This window comes from Phalacrocorax carbo, chromosome Z (genome assembly GCF_963921805.1).
Source record: "Phalacrocorax carbo chromosome Z, bPhaCar2.1, whole genome shotgun sequence".
Lineage (NCBI taxonomy): Eukaryota > Metazoa > Chordata > Aves > Suliformes > Phalacrocoracidae > Phalacrocorax > Phalacrocorax carbo.
Genome location: NC_087548.1, coordinates 24,009,536 through 24,027,444, shown reverse-complemented (window position 1 = coordinate 24,027,444; position 17,909 = coordinate 24,009,536). Strand labels below are relative to the sequence as shown.

The 17,909-nt window shown below is 37.5% G+C and overlaps 1 protein-coding gene across 5 annotated transcripts in view; it reads right to left on the bottom strand.

Annotated features, from left to right (window-relative positions):
* The window catches only part of IPO11 (importin 11), an 88,682-nt gene that overhangs the window by 31,961 nt on the left and 38,812 nt on the right, over window positions 1-17,909 (bottom strand). For all 5 annotated transcript variants that reach the window (XM_064438735.1, XM_064438738.1, XM_064438740.1 and 2 more), the window contains 5 exons: window positions 12,817-12,896; window positions 12,141-12,221; window positions 9,910-10,005; window positions 6,359-6,472; window positions 5,357-5,478 (listed from right to left, as the gene is read on the bottom strand). In XM_064438735.1, coding sequence (XP_064294805.1) covers window positions 5,357-5,478; window positions 6,359-6,472; window positions 9,910-10,005; window positions 12,141-12,221; window positions 12,817-12,896 — 493 coding nt within the window. The remainder of the gene's footprint in view (window positions 1-5,356; window positions 5,479-6,358; window positions 6,473-9,909; window positions 10,006-12,140; window positions 12,222-12,816; window positions 12,897-17,909) is intronic.

Below are 17,909 nucleotides of genomic sequence, written 5' to 3'. Positions count from 1 at the left end.
CTTGCAGGGATATGTATTACGTTGTTAACCACTTTTGGTATCTTATCATAATAGTCTGGCACTGTTAAAAAAAGTTACCAGAATCTCAGCTACTCTCAGGTAGTCTCAAATTTCACTGAGTATCAAGCAGAGAGGTAAGTGGGTGTACCAAAACAGCTCACAACAAACTAAGGCAGAAAACCAGCTATAAATCTGTATTCATTCTTTTTTTTTTTTTAATTTGTTATAATATTGAGATTTTTACACATTTTAAATAATATGCTATACTTCAATCACTGCTTATTGAATAACTAATCTGCAAACATGTAAACTGCGTATTACAAAGGACAAAGGTAAAAAGATTGAAGACAGCTATTTAGTCCATTATCATCTTTTGCTGTCTTTTATATAATTAAAAGGTTCAATTTTAGGGTAGAGTATAATTGGAAAAGTTTTGGGGAAAGACTTCTGAAATTCTTTGCATAGGCCACAAACGAAAGCAAGATACCAGCAGCAATCAATCCCTTATGACTGCAGTTTGTTCTCTGCAGCAGTTCAGCTGCAGTTAGTGACATAATCCCATGCAATCACTTGGTGCATTTTCCCTTGTAAACAAGCCTTATGGGTCTTAGAGGAAATGATAATTTGTTTCTGACCTGTCCATACTAACAATTAGGTGTAGGAGAAAAATTAATGGGGATCGTGAACAAGGGAAGTTTAAAGAGTGCATCCTCTTGTCAATGCTATGATGTAACATACAAGTATGGAAGTTGTGGTATTATATGTAACACACTGAATGATGCCGAACGTGATACTCAGACTAAGACCAAAGCCACATTTTTCACTCACGTCATTGAAACTGCACTGTTACCTGGTGGGCAAAGGAAACAAATCCAAGGCCAAACACGGATGACAACTGCAAAAATCATAATTTAAAGAGCTCCTTTTAATACTAATGGTGTATTAGATGTGTGGGTGAGCACACCTTTGACTGGAGGAATTAAAAAAAAAAAATCAAACAAACAAAAGTAAAGACAGGGAAATGGATTCCCTATAAAGAAACGAGGATGTACAAGTTCGTTATGTAAAAATTCTTACTTTATAAATGAGGACATAACTACCCTGAAGAAGAACATGACATTTTATTAGGCACATTTTATTGCCATTTCCTAACATTACATATAGACAACTTCTTGAGAGGAAAATTAAATTTCTCACAAGGTACTTTAACAAATGACAGAAGAAAATGTCTGTAATAACCTAATGAAGATTTATAATTGCATACTGTAAGTACTTATACTCACAGAATACCAATTATCTAATTGGCAGAACTCATACTGGCTGACATATCAGATTTGATACACAGCGAGAAGAAGCACACATTCATTTATGTAACTCTTAGAAGTGAACAGAACAACCTGGAGAACCTCTCAGGGTCTTAATCTTTTCCTCACAACAGAGTTTTCAGATAAACCCATTTGACTCAAAGGGGAAAAATTAACACTGGCATCTGGAAATGCTAGTCGTGTAACACAAATTAAAAAGGAAAAAGACAAATCAATTAAAATGTTTCATATTTCAAGCTCAGTAATCTCCTCACTTCAGAGTGGTACCACTTTACACTGGTAGATCCACCAGAATGTACCTATCCTCAAGCATCACAATTAGTGGACTGTTTTGGAAAGCACTGACTGAGCAAAAGCAAATCTCATTCAAAAAAAGCAAACCTATCATTCAAGAATGATAGGCATAGTATTACTAACACTTACCAGCAAAAGAGGAGCTTTCAACATGGTGTCAGATGCTACCCATGCTTACAGTTAGGTACCACACCAAGCTAAGTTAATCATTTACACAGCGTCTTTCCAAATTCTGTTTACATTTCCTGTTAGAGACTAAAATATTCCTATAATTCTTAAGCATCTTTCAGTGTTGTGTTCCTCCAAGATACACAGATAATAACTGGAGGAAATAAAAATAAATCTACTTTGCTAAGTAAATCATTAAAAGCTTTCAATATCCCCAAATTAGGACATTTCAAAATATTGTAATGCTGACATTATACAAAGGGACAGCAGCACGGTAAGGAAGCTGATTATCTCCAGATATATGTAGGTATGAGAAGGGGAAAAGGTGCAATTATAGCCATATAAAACATAACTACGTCCACTGTACTGCCTAGAAGATTAGTCTTAAAGTTGTACATTCACAAACAAGCCATTAAGATTGTAGACAAACTGGAATATGACTGAACTAGACCAGGAAAGTATGATATTTGTGAATGTACTCATCTGGGTTGCTGTCACCTCTCATGTCTCACACCCTAGCTCAGATGATTCTCCTCCACCAAACTTCAAGTCCTCTTGTGTTTTTCAAAAACCCTGCACTGTTGTAGCTATTGTGTGTCTATCCATACTTCTCTCATGTGCTGGAGGCGCTATTACTCAGTAAGTGTATCCTTACTGCCTAAATCTTGTTACTGGACCCACTGGTGTATACATCAGTTTAAAGACAAAGGTCTTTATTTTACGAAGTATCAAGAACTTTTAATAGATTATTAAAAATGCACGTGGATAGATATAAGTGGCAAAGAGGCAGCAAAAGTACAAAATGTGGAAAATAATATGGATGCCTATATCAGTCAGACACAAAAAACGCTAACATTGAATGGCCAGACTCAGATAGCAAATGCAGATAATTAGGTAGTATTTAGTTTATGCAAAAAACCCAAGTAATACCAGGAAATTACTGCTAAGTGAAAAGGTGCTGCAACACACTAACCAGGAAAGAAGCAGTTATTGTTCTGTTTTTAATATGAACTTCTAAAGTCTAACACAATGTGCAGCTGTGTGCAGGAAGATAAACAGGATGCTGGATTGAAGGACTATATGCATACATGATAAAATGCAATGGTGCCGTTGGTACTAACATGTCATTGCATGTGTCTCTGGATGATATTGCCTAGACAAGAAAGCTATAGTTTGGCTAATAAACTGCCACTTTAACCTGCCTAGTCCAAATAATTGGCCCAAGAACCACTGTGAACTACAACCGCTCTGCAGCGATTCTCATCTTACCTGCTCTAAAATCCTTCACTTGTGATGGTGTCAAAGGCACTATATTTGAAGTAGGAATTATTTTTGCTATACTGGTTTTAAATGAATAATGATGGAGGCTTTAGCTTCTCACAGAAAGTCCCATGTCCACATAAGTATAAGCACAACCACTAATAAGAAAAGTACCTAAAAGCAATGAAGTAATAATGTAGCATTTAGAGGGAGAATAAAAAAAGGTCACTCCTTAATATCTTTCCAAACATTTTATCCATAAAGCAACTCTGAGGAAAGAGTGAGTATACACACATTATCTTCATTGTTTCCCAGTCTGTTCCCTCCCTTTCCTCTCTAAAATAACCTGATGCTCTTGGGACAGCTCCAGCTAAAGGCTAGAGGAAAGAAGTGGCAAAAAGAGCAAAATCCTTACAAAGTGCTGGACACAGTGCAGATGCCTCTTTTCCCCATAGCACGATCTTGAAAATTTGAGGTTGCTACTGGTACCACCCCTGACCATCATACAGGAGCAAACTGTGGGTAGAACCTCACCCTCAGCTTGGCCTTCCCAAGCAAGCCCATCTCATGGCCATCCTCAGGAGACAAAATTTTGTTCTGTCTCTGCAGCTGAGAAATCTTGAACTGGCTTTGGATATTCAAAGTAGTATCGAATCAGGAATCTGGTTAGTGAGGTACTCCAACAGGAAAAATTACTTAAGCTTTTCTTGAAAACTTTGTTTGTATCAATCAAAATATTTTCTTTAAATACTGTATTATATTTAAAACATTTTTGCTTAAACTTTGCAAGAGGACTTGCACAAGAAGCCTCCTTTTGAAAAATTTTATCTTTAACACAAGTTTCAGATGTGAGATGCAGCAAGCATATGTCATATAATTAATATGAAATGGCAAAAGCAGAGTGACTCACATTGTTCAGTATTTGAAGGAACAATCACTAGACAGAATCAGTTTCACATATTCAGTCTGAAGGTATGTTTGGCCCTGGCAGTCTATCGGTTGTATAGTAAATTTTTTGTTGCTTTAACATGTGTCCACTAAAGAGAGGCTTTTTGTTTAAGAAGTGGCTTTCTTAAATTATTTATGTGAAAAATAAAGCTGTCATTTGCAGAAGGTTTTGTTATGTTAAAGACTGCCAGAAATAACTGGCTTTTACAGCAGGAAATTTGGAGCAACTGAAGGTAGTTCAAAATAACACAGTACCTAATGCAATTTATTTTTCCTTCCCCTCTTTAAAAGAAGCTTCACAGGAAGGCAGACATGTAGTTCAGCACCTTAAATTTTAGGTAACACCTCTTTAAGAACATTTTGAGTATACTCATAGCATTGTTACATTTACTGAAAAAAAACAAAAAGCTTTCTCGTAGAGCAGCTGCTTGGTTCACCTTTGGCTAGATGTTTGTCCTGATGATAGGGAACAAAAACCAAAAGCTTCTGTGTAAGTTTTACATGTAAGAGTCCCCTGATTTTTTAGGTAGTGACTACATATTCTACAGCTTTACAGATACTAACATAGCTTTAGGATTTGTGAGCAACATCTAAATTCCTATTAGACAATACTTAAAGACTTCTCAGGAAACCTGGCAGACTAAATGTAAACTCATGCAGTCTTGTCTTCCTGACTTTCAAACGGACAAGAATAACCTGAAGTTAAGCATGGACTGAACTCTTACCTAAACATGTGTTATACATGAATTCTAGTAGTGACAATTTAGAAGCGTAACACTATTCAGCATTTTCATTAAAAAGTCCTGTTTTGTATGTATATTCAGCAATGACAATGGCTAGAGAAAGGACAACAGTAAAAGCTGCTTGCCATAGAATTCTACAGTGCAAAAACTGTTTCATGGTCTTTCACAGCAACTCTTCCATTTAATGTTGTAAAGGGGAAAACCAGGGTGAAAGTTCAGATCTACCCACAACAGGAAAGAAAACTGAACAAACATTGTTCCCTGTAAAGGACACCAAAATACTAAAAAGACAACTAAAGCAACTACCTCATCACAGATAAGAGAAGCATCTAGTTCAATATTGATATGAGAAATGACAATAAAATATGCAGTTCTGTCTCCTCATTTTTACTAAATGATGTTTGCCATGAAATAGAAGAAAGGTTACGATATTGCTACGAGCCAAATAAGAAGTTAATATAATATAGCATGAAAATGCTACGTTTTTAAGTTTCTCTTGGCAAGAAAAAGGCAATACGACTTGTATTGGAATACTTATCTGCAGAATTGTGAAATACCTTAAAACCACCTCAAGGGCCTTTGAAGCATTCTTATTTAAGGCATTGTACATTTGCTTACCTATTTAATGATGGCAGAAGTGAAAGCAATGCCAAAGCAGAAAGTTTTCTTCTTTCTGGCTGAGTGATGTTATCCATCCGATCAACCCACATTTCAATCATGTTACCAAGAATTTGGTCCAACTGCAATGGGAAACAGAACATTCCTTTTCATTTATAAGTACTTCAGCATATATAGAAAATAATTTATTTTAATTTTTCTAGCAACTGAATACATTATTTGATCTGGGAAAGATACGATACCTGTTGCTTGCTACTTCTGTCAGATATATTTAACTGTATTTTTTAAATTTTCTGTGACAGTGCTTCCAGACCCTAAACCCCCCTCACCATTTATTGTAACCTAGAAGTTAGAAATGCACTTAATTCATGGACAGAGCACTGATTCTGAATTACTGAAACAGTTTTCCTATAGTAGTCTAATACATATATAATGTGAACTTGTGCTCTGATTTACCGTCACTGGTGACAAATAAAAAAAAGACTTGTCTTTACCTGTTTGAAAACTGTATTATATCTAAGGATAAGAAAATTACTGAATTTCACTTAAAGACATAGTAGAACACCTGTAGCAGAACCACCTCAGTAACCTCACCAGTGAAACTGCAGCAGACTGAATCCAACACTCCTAAAAACTCATCGGAGAATTATTAGACCATTATCCCTGGCGCAAGACCTATCAAAATGGCACAAGGAAAGAAACTCTCACCCTGCAACACCCTGCAAACTGAAAGTGTTTATATGGCTTATTGTGGGATGCAGCAGGAAGAGAATTTGGATTCTGTATAAAACTTCTAATGAGATCTTTTAAGGTAATTGTGGGAACATGTAAAACTTGTTCCAGAACGTTCAGGGGAAGGACCAAAGGAGGGGAAAAGGCCCCTTTCCAAGATGGACTGGGGAAGAACAAACATGGAAAACAGAGGGAAACCTTATTTCAGCTCAAAAGAATGCAAAACTTCCACATGTAACCCAGCTGAAATACCAAGACAAAAAGCCTTACCTCCTGACCCAACTCACAGGCCATCTGGCTCAAAAGTAAAGAAAAAAAACTTGAATTTTGTAGCAGAACTCTACCCATGATCCCCAGATAAGTCGACATCACCACTGGGTATCTCTGAAACAAAAGTAAACCAAAACAAAGGGGGCTTAAGTTAATTAAGAAAAAGTACTTAACATATAAAGCAGAAATATGTGGACAATGCTTGCCTGCATCCTTTATGGTTTTTTTGTTAAATACAAAATTATAAATTGTAATTTAAAAGCCTCTAAGAACACAAGACTGAGTGAATGATCATTACCAGAATTTCTCGATCCTTACAATAGGAAAACTGTGGCAACCTCAAAGTCAGTTTCCTCCAAATTTCCAAGACAAATTGCAAGGTGATTTTAGTGGAAATTTAAAAACCTGTATCTTAATGAACGAACAGTATATTGTACGGATAAAAAATTACTTTTAAAGTTGATTATGGTTTTGACTAGGATAGAGTTAGTAGCTAGTATGGGGCTATATTTTAGAGTTGTTGAAGGGTTTGAGATAATGACAGGTTTGACTGGAATGTGATAGATCAAATTTATAGCTGTTACTGCTGTTCAGCTATTCACTTCAGGCCCCTGTGCTTGCCACAGGGCTTGCTTGCCTCAGGGCATATTGGAGTCCACTGCTCATTAGTGGCTGCTGTTTCTTTTCTCTGCTTACTATACTGCTGATCATCTTACTCTGCTGTGCCTGGGAACATTCTGATAACTGCAATGGCCAGGTGCCTGGGCTGGCAGATGCCAGGGCATCGCTGCTGCTTCTGTGCTGCTGTACTGGACAGGCTGGAACTCCAGTGTGAACTGGAGTCGAAGGGACTGTGACCTGTGAGTGAGTCCCTGTGGGAGCAGGACACGCCAAAGCATCTGTGGCCGTGGATAAGTCCACAGCAGAGCAGGTACATCTCGAAGTGTCTGTGGCCGTGGGTATGTCTATGCCACAGCAGGTATACCTCTGAAGGTTTTGTGGCCCAAGGATAAGTCCACACTGGACCAGGTACATCTCTGAAGGCATTGTGGCCTATGGAAAAGGCCATGCCGGAACAGGTGCACCTCAAACAGTCTGTGGCTGTGGATAAGTCTGTACTACACCAGGTATAGCCCTGGAGAGACTGTGGCTTTTAGATAAGGCTCCATTTGGAGCAGGTACAACCCTAAGGGACTGCAGTCTGTGGATAAGTCCATGCCAGAGCAAGGGCAGGGGGAAGAGCTCACTGCAGTGTTAAACCCTATGGTCTGGTCCAAAGGGACCAGGGGTGGAGACTGTAATGGTTCTACCTTTAAATTGTTGTAACCCATGATTCGAGTAGCATGTTATAGGAATTACTACAGCAGTAACCACATGAACCAAGGGAAGATAAGCCTTACAAGAAGCAGAACAACTGCAGCAGTGACATGCCCTGAGCTGGCTTAGGTGCCCGAAAAGTCCAAGCAACACACCACCCCTCCTGTACTGGGTGGCCACCATAACCGACTGAGCCCAAAATCATAGACTAAATGAACCTAATGGACATTTGTGGACGTTTCACAGCCATTTCACAGGGGTGGTCCACGAATGGTATCTGTGTATTATAGCAAAGGTTGGGAAGGGGGCTGGTGGCTAATGAGGTTGTACTGGATAGTGTGAGTCCTGAGTATGATGTAAATGGTATGGAATATGGGGTGAAGAATGGACTGGTTTTGGCTGGGGTAGTGTTAATTTTCTTCACAGTAGCTAGTATGGGGCTATGTTTTGCATTTGTGCTGAAAACAGTGTTGATAATATAGGGATGTTTTAGGTACTCCTGAGCAGGGCTTACACAGAGTCAAGGCCTCTTCTGCTTCTCACACCACCTCACCATTGAGGAGGCTGGGGGTACACAAGAAGCTGGGAGGGGACACAGCTGGGACAGCTGAACCCAACTGACCAAAGGGATATTTCACACCGTATGACATCATGCCCAACGTAAAAAGCTGAGGGAAGAAGGAAGTGGGGGGACATTCGGAGTGACGGTATTTCTCTTCCCAAGTAGCCGTTACACATGATGGAGCCCTGCTTTCCTGGAGATGGCTGAACACCTGCCTGCTGACGGGAAGTAGTGAATGAATTCCTTCTTTTGCTTTGCTTGCGTGCACAGCTTTTGCTTTATCTATTCAACTGTTTTTATTTCAACCCACAATCTTTCTCACTTTTACCCTTTCTGTCCCCGATCCCAGCATGGGGGGCATTAGTGAGCAGCTGTGTGGGGCTTAGTTGCTGGCTGGGGTTAAACCACAACAGGTTCAAAGTTAGTGTTAACTATTTTAGTATCATTAAGAAGTGCTTAGTATTTCTGAAGTTGTTGTTACTTATTTTCACTGACAGAAAGTCAGTGCCATAACTGCCATAACTAATTGGCAAGTGTCTCAAAATTAACTGGATACAGTAATAAGCTCACTAGTTTATTACCTTTTCTTATTAGTTTTGATCTTTTAAAAGAAGCTGCAGGTTTCTTTGTATTAAATTCAGCATCTAACAATATAACAGTGGGTATTTTGTAGAATTGAATACTTGAAAAAATTGCCAATATTTACCTGAAAATGTTAACCCACATTAATAGCTTTTTGAATAGGGAGCAATGAATTTAATCATCTTAAATCAGAAGACATTTTAATAATCCACTCTCCAGTCTTTTGTCTTCTTAAACTGCAAACTGTTCAAACAAACTGTCTTTTTTTGTGTTCTATACAGCAAGAAGTACACTGCTAAGCAGTATTACTTGGTTTAATCTTGGAAATATTTAACTCAATAATAATTGCAGACAAATATTGATATCTGAAAGTCTTCAACTCTGAAAAAAAGGAAAGGTTTTGATAAAAAAAGTCAAGAAGCATAGTGAATTCCACCCGCTGATTCTGTTGATTAAAGTTTTTTTTACTCCTCCTGCTGATACTGCCAGGTTCAACACAGTTAAAGCATGTTAGATTTTACTCCCCTTTATCCAACATGGAAATTTCTTGAAGGCAAAGAGAGAGACATGGGAGAACTTAAGACATTTAAGCAAGCAAAGTCTTAAAACCTGTTCTATCCCACACAAAGCATTCTCACATCCTTCAGCTTTTCATATTAGATATGTCAATTAGAAAAGGGTGGAGTCAGTCTTCTCCTTGTCCATTTGTTCTCTGGTGCAGGTACACTTCAAAAGCAGTAATATAAGTCTCTTTAAAATAAACCCAACAAAACACTCCAACCCTTACAAAGGATCTAACTGAGCATAGAGTCATAGCATCTTATCAATGTTAATAGTGACGGAATGGCAGAATATGTTCTGTGTTATTTTATTAAAATAAACACTAAACAGCAATTAAGTGATGGATAAGTTGCTTTAACTCTCACACTATGTTACCTTTACAGACTTTTAAAATAGCTGTCAAAGAGCTATCAGATGCTCTTAAAACAAGAGAAAATGCAATATCAATATGAGAAAACTGGGCCAGATAACAGAAGGTACTTTCCTCTTCAAAAGGAAAAGTAGGGGGTAATTAATGAGTAACTCTTACCTCCCCATCTATAATCCCCCTGAATATTGATGGCAGAAGGGGTTGAAACATATGAGGACCCAAAACAGGGTTTACTTTTAGGACATTTTCCACAACCTTAAGAACAAAAGCAAATTAGACAATTAGTAAAGTATATTTAAAAATCTTAACTGAAGCTTTAAAATTACATATACTGGTCTACATATAGAGGCCTGGTAGGACGCTTACCATTAAATACCAGCAAACCCCAGGACTGCTGAAAAGTATATTCTAGTGACGTACCCTGTAAACCTGAGCTGCATAACAGACCTGATGAAAACTGGCATCCCAAGTGAAACCCACCTAGCCAAGCTATTCCTCATTGGCCTCCTGGCCCCTGGCAAAGCTGATGGAGGTGGGCTGGAAGAAGGGGCCTTGATATAGTTCCAGGAAAAGCAGCTTGATGACATGGCTTGGCAGGGAGGAGTACCAGCAATTTAAGCAATTCCTGTACTTTTGTCCTGTCACTTTCTTAAAGAACCATTGATTAGGAGCTACCATCTCTTTGTGGGTGATCAAGTAACCACAAGCGCATTCAGATGTGCTATTCCCAGTACCCTGCTCTGCTTCCTAGTTTTTACATTCTTTACATTTGCTTCTCAGCTCTTTTCTTCCTCCCATGAGCTGTTCCCTGAAGTAATTTTTTTCCACTGTGTTCTTCCGGCTTTCTTTCACCCATCTCTTTGGGCTCTCCCCTTGCACCAAGATGGCGAGGGGAAGAGGCTGTGAGAATAACAGGCCAATACCTGTTCACTAAGGACAGAGACCATACATCTATACACTGATGTGTATAAAGCATATAAAGGTACCTTCCTTAAACATTCTCCTCAGTCTCCACCTACTTTTAGCTTAGAGGGACTAGTACTCTTCTGTGCTCTTGTCCAGTCTCCCCTAATTTTTTTTCTGAGCCTTGTTCCTCCTAGCTTCATTTAATGCCCTCTATTTCTTGCCTTGAGAGAGATGTTAAGCCATTGACCCCTTTCAATGCCTCTCTGTTCTATATACCTTTAATATACTGTTATATGGAGGTGAACATAATTTTTCCCCCACTCATCTTTTCTGGGTACTGGAAGTTTTTGTTAACTCATTTGTTCCTTGTACAGAGTCTTTTCAAACCTTTTATTGCCTGTCTCCTATAATTAGAAAATCAAGTCACATCAACCTCAGCAATCTAAATAGTCTCATCAGTTCAAATTAGTCTTTTTCAACCTTATCCATTTATTTACCATTCCAATGCCTGCTTTCAATCCAGCCTAAGCTGTTTGTAGGAAAATATTTCTGAGAACACTCCCATATGTTCCTGTTCCCAATATTTATCTTAGCTTTTTTTGTTAAACGAGTCAGCATAGTGACACTTGACAAAACACTTCCCTTTTTGTAAAAATACTTACATGGATTTAGCTCAGTTATCCCTCTGGAATCAAGTAGATACACTAGTAAGTTTTTCAGAGTATACTGGAAAACCTTGTGGCTAATGCAAGGCCACACTGGGAGCTAAGTAGATAAGCAATATATATTGATGTTATAAATTATATATATCAATATATATCTAAATGATATATACCTATATCATAGTGATATATATATAAAGGATCTATAACTATAGCATAGAATCATAGAACAGTTTGCATTGGAAGGGACCTTAAAAATCATCTAGTTCCAACCCCCTTACTGTAGGTAGAGACACCTTCCACTAAACCAGGTTGCTCAAAGCCTCATCCAGCCTGGACTTGAGCACTTCCAGGGAAGGGGTGTCTACAAGTTCTCTCGGCAACCTATTCCAGTGCCTCACCATCCTCATAGTGAAGAGTTTCTACCTTACATCTACTCTAAATATATCCTCTTTCAGGTTAAAGCCATTACCCCTTGTCCTATCACTGCATGCCCTTGTAAAAAGTCCCCCTCCAGCATTCTTGTAGGCCCCCTTCAGGTACTGGAAGGCTACTACAAGGTCTCCCTGGACCCTTCTCCAGGTTCAACAACCCCAACTCTCAGCCTGTCCTCATAGGAGAAGTGCTTCATTCCTTGGATCATTTTTGTGGCCCTACTCCTGACCCGCTCCAACAGGTCCATGTCTTTCTTATGCTGCGAACTCCAGAGCTGGATGAAAACTCCATCACGCTTGAAAATACTACTCGAACCTGATAAAACACTAGCAAGAATAATGGATGTACAGAGCTGAATATCTGGGTGTTGTTTTTATTACACTCTACCTTTAAAACTTGAACTTGACCTTCAGTAGTTATGTCCTTCAAAAGGTCACAAAATGACCGGCATAAGTCAGCAGCATACGTCTGAAATTAAAAGAAGAAAGTATTATGCAAATGTGCTTTATACCTATGTATATATTTCAAAACTCAACACATTAGGGACTACCTAAGTCCAAAGACGCAGCTTCCCTTCAGAAATATTTTCTAAAATGTTTGTCTTTTCCAAATGAATTAAAATCTAATCTAAGCCTTTTGATTAATTTTTTTTAACATTGCAGGTTTTTTTAAGCGATCTATCACAATTTTCTGATAAAGAAGGTGTGAGAACAAGGCATAATATTCCTAGCTCAATTATTGATAGAATTTATGATCATAATTTTATTCTGGTAGGGTAATTAAAGTAATTATTACTACCATGCAGAGGAGCTTTTCAGGTACAAAAGTACTAGATCAACCCACAAAAAGTTAACTCTAAATAATAATCTTTCTTGAATCTAATTTGATTGAGTGCCCACCATGTACCATAAAAGAGCTAACATTAGAACAATATGCTTGTATACACATAAATGAGTAAGAGTATAAATGTTTTTGTGTACAATCTGTCCAATGTAAGAAAAAAAAAACTTGCCAGTAGGGAAATAAGGTGTTAATATAAGTCATTACATAATGGTAAACATACCTGTAAAAATTCCGGTGATGATAAGAAAATATAAGCATTGATGATCTTAAAGCAATTTTTGAGATTTTCTGAACTCAGCTCTGGAAAAAAAGAAATCACAGTTCAGAACCTCATCACCAAACCAAAGTACAACTAAAATTATTCACTTCTGAAAGTCTTTCCTCACGCAGCTTTTAAGTGCCAGATGCCTACAAATAGAAAAATGTTATCTTAGATTCAGTACCACTCAGGTTCTGCCTCCCTGCCAGAGACAATAATAAAAGATGAATGATAATAGCGCTCACATGTTCTCAAATGGAAGCACAAGAAATCCATAACCTCAAAAGCCAATGCTAATTTAAAAAAACAAAGCTTTGGATGTGATAGTGAGCTAAGAAGATATTGAAGATGGAACAAATGAAATGTACTTAAGAGACCTGCAATTACTGATAAATTATATCCCTCACATTTGAGTCAGTAAATGCTGAGTAGAAGCACTGAAATAAAGATTGCAGGTCTTGTCTTCTGACCCAGGTGCCACATCAAATAGCATTGAGCTTTTAGACTGAAACACACTTTTTTAGGCCATACTTTTGAGTATTTCAGAAAGGAAAGCATACCAATATAAGAGACAGATACACAGGAGGTGGTATACAGCAGCAGTTTGAAGAGAGGTAAAAAAAAAAGAAAAAAAGAGACATCCTCAAGCAGTACCTGTAAGACTTTTAAAAAAAAAAAATCACCCCAGAACATCTAAATTAATTAATACTCCAATAAAATCATCATGGAGAGCCAACAGGAAAATACTTTTATGTAAGTATTAAATAAATTTCACCTGTATGAAAGTGTGGCTTACACCTAGAGATGCTTATACAGAAAAACTTCCACAAAAAATATCACGACAGAAACCATGGCTGGTTTTCCATTATAACATCTGAAAAGTTCTGGGGAGTTTCAGCAGTTTCTCTTGTTCTCCCTCCCGTTATAAAGAATACTAATGCTCCTGTTACCTGACATGGCCGTTGAACAGCCTTGAATGTGTGACTACTCTCATACCTCAGTGCTTGGACACATTATGTCTTCTTATCACTTATTTTGAATATTTACATATCTTGACTTGAAAAGAGAGGATTTTCACCTACGCATCCAATATCCTCATCAAAAGACTCCAACACATCTATAAATTAGCTTTAGTAGCATATTACTAGTGTTACACATTTCTTGAAGTTACTGCACTCTCCTTAGAGGCCTGCAGGTTTTTTTTCTTACTAGATACTAATGCAGTAGACAAATTGTAAAGGAATGTTTGTATAAACATGAAGTACTACCAAGCTTTCCATCACTGTCCATTCTGTGATTCTGTGATAACTGATACAAAGGTAATATATGATAGCAAAATTGCAATAAGTTAGTTATTTCAGGCCAGAAGGAAAAAAACAGGTAAGATACATGTCATGGAAACAACAGAATTTTAGTCACTCATCTGTGCATAATGCTCAACGTTTAGTAAAAGCATTTTTCTAGAAAGATATCACCTTCAGCTGATTACATTTGAAAACCTAATTATGCATCAATTCTTTTGCCAGACTTTCATAAATCAAAAATATATTTTGCTGAATAAATTCATATGAATTTATTCATTTCATATTAATTTAGGTTTCATATGAAACCTAAATATGAGAATTATGTTGTGAATGATTATTTTACATCAGTGATAGCACCACAATCTATGAAGGAAGATCAGTTATGTAAGTGAAATCAAGCCTTCATATCAAATGCAACATTTTACCTCTGTATCTTTAAGATTTAAGGATAGCACTGATTACTTTAAAAGGCAAATCTAATTGTTTTGTACAACTCCTCTGACATACAGTTTCAACAGCAGTAGTATCCTGAAATGGATATGAAGAGCTCTCTTCAGAGGACAAATATATCCAGGAAGGAGTAACTACATATTACTTTCAGACTAGTTAAAAAAAAAATAAAAAAAATAAAAATTCTATATTTTTCCCCTTTTAGTTGACTTTTAAAAATTGAAGAGGTGTCACTGCACTTACATATACTTTATGCTGACATATGCCACAGGCCTGTGACATAGCCATGACAAAGACATGTTCAAATAATGAAAAACTGAGTATGAGTGAATGCATCACTAATAAAAAGGCATTAACTAAATCTCAAACCAATTTTTATGCATCACACATTGGAACTGCTTGCCAAGAGATAAACATGTTTTAAAAAAGCCTCCTAAAAGATGCAGGAGAAAAAATGGCAAGCAATTACTTCTCTAGGCTGCAAATTTAAGTTAGGAATGAAAGTCAGAGAATGCTGAAGGTCTACTCTTGTTAACAAGACAGTTGGCTCTGGGAGAGAAAGCATGAGAGAGAGGAGGCAGCAGAGAGGCCTTCAAAGTTCAAGTTTCTAAGGTATCACTGATGGGTGAGGAACCAATGATAGACGAGCAAGTGCTTGTACAGTATATGCCTTGGGAAGCATCTTATGAGCACTTTAAAAAATTGTGTAACAGATAATATATTCATTTGCAATCACCTGAACATTGACTCACCAATAGGAAAAAAAAAAACCACAGCAGCATATTTCTGTTAAGTGATATCCATAGCACACTTCAAAAACTACCAGGCATAATTTGCACGCAGTACACACAGTATATCTTATTTGTTTTTATATCACTTTATCTAAGAATATGTACTCTTATAACACTGAAATCATAAATCAAGTTTTGTACTTTGATGGTTAAGATAAACTCCCGAATCCAATGAGAAACACTAGATGTTCAAAGAGCTTTTAATGGTCCTGACTCAGAACTGCCAATCTATCACTGCATACCTCCCAAATTTTCTGAAAAAATACAGTGTACAGTCACAATCAAGTCCCACAGGACCTTGCTCACAAAGGCAATTAATGCAAAGCAAAAGCTACAATACAATGAATAACAAACACCTGAATAATACACAATCCAGCCTATTGTCTGTACCTCCTTAAACATAACCAAACCATCTACTTTTACATAAATGGTTATCAATATTATTTTTCCACAGTCCCTTTGGGTCTGAGTTATCAAAGCTGCACTGTATCTATTTACACACGCTGTTCAATTCCCACAGAGGTTTGTCCCCTATTATTGTATATTAATACATCTAAGAAGTAACATTTATGCAAGACTTAAAAATGCTATAATCTGGTCGTGGAGAAGATAAAACGTCTTCTCTCTCTCTCCAGTTTGATGACTTTTTGGCACATCTCTTTTCTCCTCTTCAGCAGGACAGGATCTGCTATATACACCTAATGTCAAAAAATCTCATGTATGAGTTCTACTTCTCTTCTTCCCTTCCAGCTCCTCTAGTTCAACCATGTTGACCTCTAATAGGACACTTTCTGAAGGACATCAATGCTGATGCAGCTGTTCAACACACCAGAAAAATAGTTACCTTACCCCTATATTAGAGTAATTCCAATCAGGAAGAATGAATTCAGAAACTAAAGGTCAGAAGGTTCATATTCCCTACACTGTATTTTTAACAAAATCATTTTCTGGAGCACCTTGTTGCTAGTCTTCCACCCTGCTCTGACAGATGTAAGCAAGGCAGTCTTCTCAGAACTTCCCTTCACCAGATCTGCCCTTTGGCTTCCATTTTGATACCTTAAGACTGAATTGAGAACCCACCTCAGATTTTCTAGTTTGCCTTATCTGAGACAGCTAAGGTACACAAGACTTACCAATTTTGAAACTTTAAATTTGAGGATCTCGAACTTTGAATGGATTTCTGCATCTGTCCAACTGAAATCAGCAGACTTCCCAGTTACAACACCTTGTCCTGACAGCTAAGTCACCATCATGAGAGGATAGGAAGTTTGTCCTTTAAGTGCTGGAAGTTTCAGGTGAATACTGCCACTTTTATACTGGAGAAACTGTACTACAGAACTAAGACTGAATAGCCATTTAATTAACTTGCATAGCTGATCATCACTGATCACATTAAGTGAAGCATCCCTTTTTCAAGTATACTTAATGAATGAAGTAGCTGCCTGAGGGATACTGGATGGTAGTATTGCATTATTTTTGTAACTACCAAGTTTTAAAATAAGGTTAGCACTAATCCAAATTCAAGCTCTATTTCAACATCACAGTGCACGGCTATGTCATGTGGAGGCTATCCAGCTAGATTCTCCTCATATAAACAGAATGGAATTGCAGGCAAAGACCAGAATGGTTTCTACTTTCTGGCAAAACACACACCATTTTGGCCTTCAGCAATTAAAATTTTGGACTGACATGACACTCAGAAGGCAAGTTTCTCAGAAAAATGCTCAGGCAGTAAAGTAGTATCAGAAGTCTATATGAGGAGACCAGTCTATGATTACACATCGGCTGCTATGTCTTTGCCACTTACCCCCTTCCTTGATAAACCTCCCCCCCCCCCCCCCCCCCCCCCCCCAGTTTGGCATAAATGTGTTTGAAGCCTCACCTTAAGGAAAGCCTACCTAGCTTAAGTGTACTACTTGCTCTACCAGAATCATACATCAGCTTTCATTTTTCCGAACAAGGAACATTCTCTTGAGGATATATTTTTTCCAAAGGAGAGCATATATTTATGCTCCTGGTTTCATTCATAAGATAAGGAAATTGTTACAAGCGTATAATATTCCTGAATAGTCTTCTAGCAAAAGGTGGAGGTATGCCATTCATACTCATCTCTACCCTGGAAAGTATCGTATGAGGACTATGGAGGACGGGATGGGGAGGTAATAGCATTAGCAAATGTAAACAAGCCACAAATAAAGTATTTCTGAATTTAACTCAAGCAGATTGGCAGTGTGACACTATTATGAAAATCACATGGTGTATTAGCTCCACAACCTACAAAAGCACAGCTAAACATTTAAACAAAAACATGTTACATAATAAAATTAAACTACAAAATTTTTATATTCCCTTTAATTACAAAGCAAAAGCACCTCAAATATCAGTATTTCTTAAGCACTGAATCATAATCCTCATTAATAAGTTTATATTTTGTCAAAAACTCAGGCAAAACTACTGATTTTAATATCAGTGCTGCTTGACTGATATGCTTATAGACATACTTAGGTAG